The sequence below is a fragment of the Chenopodium album genome, chromosome 8 (genome assembly GCF_948465745.1).
Source record: "Chenopodium album chromosome 8, dcCheAlbu1.1, whole genome shotgun sequence".
NCBI classification, from domain to species: domain Eukaryota; kingdom Viridiplantae; phylum Streptophyta; class Magnoliopsida; order Caryophyllales; family Amaranthaceae; genus Chenopodium; species Chenopodium album.
The window spans coordinates 7940428-7949878 of NC_137841.1; the positions used below are offsets into that span (position 1 = coordinate 7940428).

Consider the following 9451-nt stretch of genomic DNA (forward strand, 5'->3'; position numbering starts at 1 on the left):
AAAAAAACACAGAATATATATTGCATTTAAAAAAAAAATCATTTTCTCTTTTTTGCCACCTTAATTTTTTTGTACAAAAAAAAAACACAAAATAAATATTACTCCGAACTTTACTAATTTTGTGCAAACATACTCTAAAAAATCAAACAATACAGACAATTATATGAACAACCTTTTAATACAAGTCTATAACAACATTTATTCTTAATTGAGGATTAGCAATAACAATGTTGATCCCTTGACCACGATTGTACTACTATTTCATGCCTGTAAGGTAGAATTCAATAATAGGTTTGAGCATTTTTTTAAATGAAATGGAAATGAAGTTAATTAGAGTTACACGTGACTCATTATTTTTTGTAATGTACGTAGAAATGGAGTTGGTGTTAGAGATCGTTCATTAATTTAAATTATTGTTCCATTTTTTTTACAGTATATAAAACACTCCGTTGAATGCGTTTCACCTTTATCTTAAATTTCTACACCCTACAGGTATGAACAATTTATTTTTCTTTTATTTTGGTAATGTGAATGAGCATGTATATTTAGGTAATTTCAGGATTTTATCTGCTCATAGAAGGACATGCTATTAATTTGCCACTACACTACATTACATACATATATTAATTTGCCACTACTAGGATTATAACATTGTAAATTGTTACAACTTACTTCTATTAATTGATGTTGTTCAAACTATAATATCGATTCTTATATATTTATCTCTTGATTATTGTATAACTAAGAGATTAGAATGGACATACATTCAAGTAATTATCGATTCAGAGAGAATTTGCAACACAAACATGCTAGATTAGCTGTTAGGCGAAGGTTACTATTCAAACGCACTACAAACCATGAAGATCCTATTTTCAAGCAACGTCGTTACTTATTGGAGAAAGAAGCACGATCCTTGCGACTATTAATGATGCAATTACGTCGATCAACACATCAATATCACGATGTGACACGTGAAGTGAAGCAATTTCCTAATGAGATCAATATGAATGGTAATTAATTATAAGAACCATTAATATTTACTTTATAATACTAATACCTTGCATAAAGGATTCTATTAAATTTTTAAAAATTTCATTCCAGAAAGCTCACCTAATGATTGGATGCAATTACGTCGATCTACACATCAATATCACGATGTGACACGTGAAGTGGAGCAATTTCCTAATGAGATCAATATAAATGGTACTTATAAGAACCATTAATATTTACTTTATAGTAGTAATACTAATACCTTGCATTCAGGATGCTATTAAATTTTTAAAAACTTTCATTCTAGAAAGCTCACCTAATGAGGGTGTAGACACCCATTTGTGTCTCCCCAAAACCAAACCCGGTGATGAGTACCTTTCGCGTCGAATCATAATCGAATGAAGTGAAAGTGTGGAAAGTCTAGTGTTGCGGAAAGTTTTTATTTTCTTTTCTCTTCTCTCTGTTTTTGAAAACTTATTTTAAGAAAACAGCCAATCCAGTTTGGTTGGTCCATGATATGGGTCCAATAGTAGTGTAGTTGGATGGGGATTGCAAAGACCTTTCCAACGATATATTACAAGCCCAATTCCGATGAATATTGAGGAAGTTATGGCCAATTTACTAAACTGGGCCCGGTTTGAGCTTTATGTACGACCCAATGATCTCGGGGAGGGCCTAATATGATTTATCATTCCTAATGCAATTAGGAATGGTTTTAGTCTTCTAGAATCTTCTAGAAGGTTCTTTTCATTCCTAATTCAATTAGCATTGATAAATTGACTTTTGTTGACTTTTCAGAGTTTTAATCAAAATCAAATAGCATTTTTGAGGAAATTATATTATTTTATCCTCCTGTACGGTAAAATTATCGGATTTTCGAAAACGCGTTAGTATCAGGCTTGGCGCCTAACCCCAGGCCTTGGCGCGCGCCTGGCGCTAGTGTTGGTGCCTGGCGCCAGCTAGCCAGGGTTGGCGCCAGCTCTGTTTTCTGAGCGTCAGACTCTGTTTTGTCTAATTTATCTTTTTGGCTGATTTTCTCTATAAATATCGTATTAAATACTCCGTTTTCATTCACCAATTTTCACCAATTCTCATCATTCACAAGTTTTAATTAACATTCTTTCTCTCATCTCTCTCTTTCATTCAATTCTTTCTAAACCTTTGTTTTTTCATATACAAAATTCCGCATTCACAAGATCTAGAAACACCTAGCCATATTCGAAGTTGGCCTTCGCCCTAGACGTGAAAGGTTTTAATTTCTGAGAGTTTGGTCCCAAATCTCTTTTTCAATTATTTAATTTAATTGTTTGATTATTATTTTCCTTGAAGTTACTAACGTGTGTATTTTGTTATTAGAAAGAGGTACGAAGCATCAAAGTAAGTACTTTAATTGATGTATTGATTTATGATGTAGATATCATGTTTACATTGTTATTATGATATTCCTAGTATCATGTCTAGGGTATTTTTAATATTAAATATGATTGTTACGATGCTTCCTATGTTCTTCCTAATATTTATGATTGTTAGTATCATGTTAGGGTTAAAGATTTGATTTTTATTGCTTAGTGACATGCTAGGGTTTGTTATTAATCTTGTTAGTATCATGCCTAGGATCTTGCTATTTTTATTATGCTTTAATAATAACATGAATATGATTATGATTATAATTGTTATAATTTATGATGATTATTAATATTATGATTATTATTATTTTGATGATTATTATTATTATTCATGTTTATTCTAATGATTGGTTATTTATTATTATGTTGCTTGATATTTATTCATTATTGCTTGATCACCTTTTATGCATGTTTAAAGGGAATTAGTACTTGTAATCATGCTTAATAAGATAATTAATAATCTTGTTTAGGGTTAATGTGATTATAATTCAAGTGATCGCCAATAATAGTTTATTTGTGCATTATATTCAACCAACATAGATAAACAGATTTAGGGTTAAACCTATTGATTGCATGTTAATTAAAAAGCGCACATGAATACGATCAGAATAAAGTAGAGGCCTATTATTAGGGCAGGTTCAATCTCTTTTAGGTTGGATATGTACCTTCATCCCCGAACCCTTATTTGGTTCATGACCTTATGGAGTTGACGATCTCTTGGATCGTTTAGGGGTGTAACCTTCATCCTATGAATGGTTTACAAGTTCCTTAAAAACTTGTTGGCGACTCTTTTGCTCTATCTTCTTCCCTTTTGGACGCCACCGTACTTTAGTGTATGATCACAGTGGGGTTCAAGCTAGTGGGATTTTAAAGGCTTGAAAATATTCCCTATAGAGGGGATAGACAATGGTGCTAGACCTGATGAGCAAACTGTCGGAAGGAGAGGTAACAACTTTTCCAAGCTACTTTACGACACACATAAGTGATGTCGACAATGTTAATTGATATTCACTAAAATAAATAATTTGCATGCAGAAGTGACTCATCAATGTCGTCGTACCGATGGGTTTGATAGACGTTGGGAGTTTGGACCTAGAACAGTTGTGTGTCCTGAATGCAAGTGTAACACCCTAGAAATTCCTTTATTCTAAAATACCTGTTTTGCCCTATATAAAACTTTAATTAGGAATATCTAAGACATTACCGCCACCGTGAAAACGGTTAAGGCAAATATAAAAGATACACAGCGGAAGACTAATTTTAAAAAGCTTTCCAAAACAAATCAACTTGAAAAGCTAACCAAACGAAAGTAAAGTTAAAACCAAAATGAGCGAAGTAAAATGAAAATCAACCTACAACTTGGAACCATTAAAGGCCCTTATTAAAAACCAAACCAAATCCAAACTTGATATTAGCTCCACATATAAATATTAGCATAAATAATTAAAGCAGAAACACATTGTAACTAATATAAACTAGCATGATTCGCTCTTCACTCGTGCCCCATCATGAATATGCCTCAATACCTGAAAAGTTTATCTATACTTGTTTCCACTACTCGCCATTAGAAAATGGGTCGTCGTAGGGCCAAAGTAAAGACATGGCCAAACACACAAACACACACAATCAGCAAAGCTGAGTACATAAGCGTAATTAAACACACTAACATGCTTTCACCTATCAACACGCACTTACCTCATTGCACCTGTTCACAAACACACCAATCAACACAACAAAATGACTAGACCCTAATTAATTCGTTTTGCATTGATTACGCATCGAACGGGTTTCCACCTATTAACCTCCCCCAAATAAATTTGAGGTTAACTGGCACGGGAGCTAACCGTGCCAGCGACAAAACCACACAAAGGTGGCGGAATTCCTGCGCATGATAAATAATAAAAAGGAGTATACAACGTCCTGTACTCCATTGGAAGTTATGGTTAAATATAAAACCCCATAACCCCCCCATTGTTCATACTCAAGGTATATACGTTCCAAGAGTTTTGGTGCGTAATCTCTTTCACTTTACGTTATTTACATATTATTAGACTTGGTGATGACTCTCAAAGCATAATAAATCAATCAACAATAATTATTCAATCAAGCAAACATACCAATTTAATTCTTGAATAATTAGTGACCACATATTATTAAATGTTGAACTCTTTTTTATTCTACCTAAGTGTCAATGACACCGTAAACGCATAATGCGCCAAAATCCTATCCCTCATTGTTAAAAACACCTTAAGTGCACAAAGGCACCAACATACAATTTATTCCTTGTGTACATAGACACTTATATAGCTCCTTCCTAATGCTTAAAGCATCAATAAAAATTATTTGAACCATAATAAAATTCCTTTTCAATATTCCAAACATAATTAAACATGTAGTTTAATTAATCATGCCTTCTAACATGCCATAAATAAAAATGTGGTTCAAACACAACATGCCAAAAATACAATTTTCCAATCCATAAACCATCACAAATAATTCATGCTTCACCATTCAATCACAAACACCATAATTTCACAATTCCATACATAAACCTTAGCATGATTCTACTTATAATCAATTACAAACAAACCTAGCATGATTCTACATCACCAAATTATGCTAAGTACGTGTACGTACCTCAAATAAGCTCTTAAAATAACCGAGTACTCTACAACAATTCTCGAACCAAGTCTCCTACATAAAGGGACAATAATACTATATTAATTACCCTTGTATACACAATTTCCAGCAACTTAAACTCACTTTAAATAACTTATAATAATCTGAAAATTATTTAAAAACCCCTAATTAAACTCTTTTTTAATGGATAATCACACCCTTTTATTAAAAATCACAATTATACTACTTTTAATAAAATTCCAACATTTTAAACTAATCAAAAATCCTTTAAAAGTTCATCAAGATACATCTTTATACTTAAACTAGGTGAAACCCCGTGCAATGCACGGATATTGACTAATTATAATGAAAATATAATTAGATATTAAAAAACTAAATCGATTGATCAGTATTAAACCGTATGAAATACAGTTCGTATTAAAAACGAAATACAGTTTGTATTAAAACAATAAAAACATGATAGAGAAAATATTTAAATATGTGACAGTTATAATGTGCAAGTTGATATTTTAGAAAGTTTACTTTAGATTTTATATAAAATCAAAGTCATAATCAAAATGCAATCCTTTTTTTTAATGTAATAATATTTTTTTTAGAAAGTAATTTTGGCGGGAATTTTTTTAATAACACATTGACAAGTGTCCTCCTAGATTCGCTTTTAGTAGTATGTAATTGATTATCCATAGAAACATTAAATTATCTCGTACCCCTTTTTAAACTCAAAGATAATATTTAAAGCATAAAAAAAAAACTTCGTTAAAAATCAAAAACTGCCCGAAAATCATATTTAGAGGCTGAATTTGGCCCGAAAATCAAAAACTTCGTTCTTAAAACATTGTTTTCACTCGAAAAACACTACTTTTTTTTTTATCAAAATCAAAGGAGTTTAGAACCTGATCGGGGTTAAAACGAGATTAATATTAACGAACGGAAATCTAATTATTAAAACACGAATTTGCGTGTTCATATAAAATTCCAGCATACTTTTTAAGGCTTAAACCCCTTAAATAAATCTGAAAATTATATTAAAACCACTTAAAATATTCTCTACTTATGGGTAATCAACTCCTTTTAATTAATACACAAAAGTAGTATGTAAATAAAAATTCCAGCATTTTTCTATTAACAAAACCCATTAAAATTTCATTAAAACTCCATAAAGATACAATCTTTAAGCTTTATTACCACTTACAATCAATGGGTATATAAAACCCCCAAATCAATTGTAAGTTAGAACCCTAAAAATCAACACTTTAATAAATTAAAACCCTAACTTATAATTTTATGAAATCTGAAAATAAAACACTTTATTATTTAAAATTTACAATCTTTAATCATCAAAACATAATTATAATACTAATCAAACATACTTTGAATAATTAAAACCAAAACCCATAAATAAAATCATCAAAATAGCTAGGATGAAAAGAGGAGAGAAAAGGGAAGAAGGAGGTGACCCGTGGTGGTGGTCGGCTGGTCGCTAGCGGCTGCTGGGCGGCCGGAGGTGGCTGACGGCGGCTGGGGTCGGTGCCGGCAAGGTGGTGGCAGCAAGTGGCTGAAATTTGGGTGGGTTTATGTCACCCAAAACCCACGTAAATGCAAGAATAAAAAGAAAGAATAAGAAAAGGAAAAAGGAAAAGAAGAAAGAAAGAATAAAAATAAAAAGAAAATAGCTTACCTTGACCATTTGACCTTATTGGGTGGTGAAATTTTGGGGATAAGTAGAGTATTTATAGTGTAGAGTAGGTTAGGGTAGGTTTGGGCTTCATAAAAATAATGGACTTAAATGATGAAGTAGGTGGCCCAAAAGTAAAAATAAGATGATTGGGTTCAATAAAGATGGCCTACGTTTGGATTGAATACTTATTGACTCAAATATAAATACTTTCTTTATTTATAATTCAATAATTAAAATAGTTTGACCCAAAATATATTTTATAATTAAATAAATAATTTATTAAATACATTAAAAATACGGGGTATTACAGCAAGGACCTTATGTGGATAGAAGAAAGGGTAAAGAGTAGCAATAAAACACACCCAAGGTTCAATCACTGCTGTTAAAGTGGGCAAGTTATATTGCCGCTTTTACCTTTGACACCGCCATTTTTAATGTCACTTTTGCCACATCAGCAATTCTGAAACAATATTAGAGCTTTCAACCAACCGCAAGTGAAGTGGCTGCATTGATGGTAGATGATGGAACTGAAGACATAGGAAATCAAGATATCATATTGCAAAAAATAGATGGTGGGTTACAAAGGATTTATGAAACTCATCCAAGTTATATGCCTTTACAATACCCACTACTGTTTCCATATGGTACAAGTCGAAGTACTGTGACAATGCGACAATTCTATGCATTTAGGATACATGATAGGGAAGAAGAGGGTGACACCTTGATAGATTCCGGGCGCTTATTGCAACAATTTGATGTTGATGCATATGCTGCAATGGAACAATATCGATTATCATGGATAAGGAGAAATCAAGGCAGGCTTCGCTCTAATTTATACAGTGGACTCCAAGATGCAATCAGGGATGGAGATGTCAATACTACTGATGTAGGTCGATTATTCATATTACCATCATCCTTCACACGAAGCCCCCGTAATATGGCCTATCATTATCAAGATGCTATGGCAATTGTTCGCGTTTTGGGTCCGCCTGATTTATTTATAACTTTCACTTGCAATCCAAACTGGCCTGAGATTGTAAATGAGATATCTACACGTGGAATTCGTCGCACTGAAGATAGACCAGACATTGTAGCACGTGTTTTCAAGATCAAATTGAAACAAATGCTTCGCGATTTGAAGGATAACAAGAAGTTTGGAAAAGTCATTGCTGGTGAGTTGTGTTGATTAATTATGTAATCGTACTATATTTTTTGACATATTTAATTAATTAACATGGGACATGTTTCATGTGTCAGATTTTTATGTCATTGAATTTCAAAAGCGCGGACTTCCACATGCGCATATTTTCATAACATTGGATCCAGAAGATAAACCTAAGTGTCCAGAGGATATCAATGTAATTATCTCTGCGGAAATCCCTGACAAGGATATAGATCCTTTGGCATTTGAAACAATTACCAAGAACATGCTCCATGGACCATGTGGGCCATGTTTAGTCGATGGAAAGTGTTCAAAGAATTTCCCGAAGAAATTTTGTACTGAAATCACCTTTGATGATAATGGCTTTGTGCATTATAGACGTAGACAACATAGAGAGCCCATCATTGTTAATGGAAGGGAGGTAGATAACCGTTGAGTGGTACCATATAATAGAGATCTATGGGTTAAATACAATGCACACATAAATGTTGAGCGTGTTGCTGTGAGAAGTGTGGTAAAGTATCTATACAAGTATGTTACTAAAGGTCAAGATCGAGCAACAGTTGTCATTGAAAACAATTCAACCACACGACGTGGTCAAGAGGTACGACAAGGAAACAGAGTGGATGAGATAAAACAGTACTTAGATTGTCGATATGTATCGGCCATTGAAGCATGTTGGAGAATATTTGAGTTTGATTTGCAACATCAATATCCTTCAACGAAACTACTTCAGTTTCATCTACCTGGTGAACAATTTGTAGTTTTCAATGATAATGATGATCTGCACACAGTCCTTGAACGACCGAGATTGCAACAAACCATGTTAACTATGTGGTTTCAAGCTAACAAGGATTTTCCAGAAGCAAATCAATACACTTACCAAAATTTTCCTATGGGATTCACATGGAATCGTTCTACAAAAAGGTGGGCACAACGGCAAGAAAGACCTTGCATTGGTATATTGCCTTTTGTTCATTCAAATTCTGGGGAACGATATTACTTACGGATGCTTTTAACTAAGGTTTGTGGAGCGGAATGTTTTAAAAATATACGAACTGTTGATGGTGCCATCCACCCTACCTTTAGATCTGCATGTCATGTCTTAGGGTTGCTTGACGACGATAATGAGTGGCATGAAACTCTGTCAGAAGCCTCTAACTGGGCATCGAGTTCACAGGTTAGAAACATGTTTTGCTCCATATTGATGTTTTCAGAAGTAAGTGATCCGAAACAGTTGTGGGAACAACATTGGAGTGAACTTACCGACACTACTAGAAAACAGCTAAATAACGACGGAAATTTTCCATCGGAAACACCCTGTTTTCCGTCAGAACTAGTTGTCGGAAAACTATTTGTAGGAAAATGGGCTTTTTCCGACGGGATTTCCGTCGGAAACACTATTCCGACGGAATTCAGTCCGCCGGAAAATATTTTCAGGCCCGAGAAAGTCCGTCGCAAGTTTCCGACGGACTGAGTTCTGTCGGTATGTTGCGACGGAAATTCCGTCGGAAAATTATTTTAAAAAAACAAAAAAAACGCCTCGCACCACCCCACCACCAGCAACCACCCTGC

The 9451-nt window shown here is 33.6% G+C and overlaps 1 protein-coding gene across 1 annotated transcript; it reads left to right on the plus strand.

The window, feature by feature from the left end:
• Positions 1–7225: 7225 nt before the first annotated feature.
• On the plus strand, positions 7226–9084 carry LOC145642705 (uncharacterized). Its single transcript, XM_081693878.1, has 4 exons — positions 7226–7886; positions 7972–8297; positions 8397–8900; positions 8986–9084. The coding sequence occupies exons 1-4, from the start codon at positions 7226–7228 to the stop codon at positions 9082–9084; spliced, it is 1590 nt and encodes a 529-aa protein (XP_081550004.1).
• Positions 9085–9451: the final 367 nt, after the last annotated feature.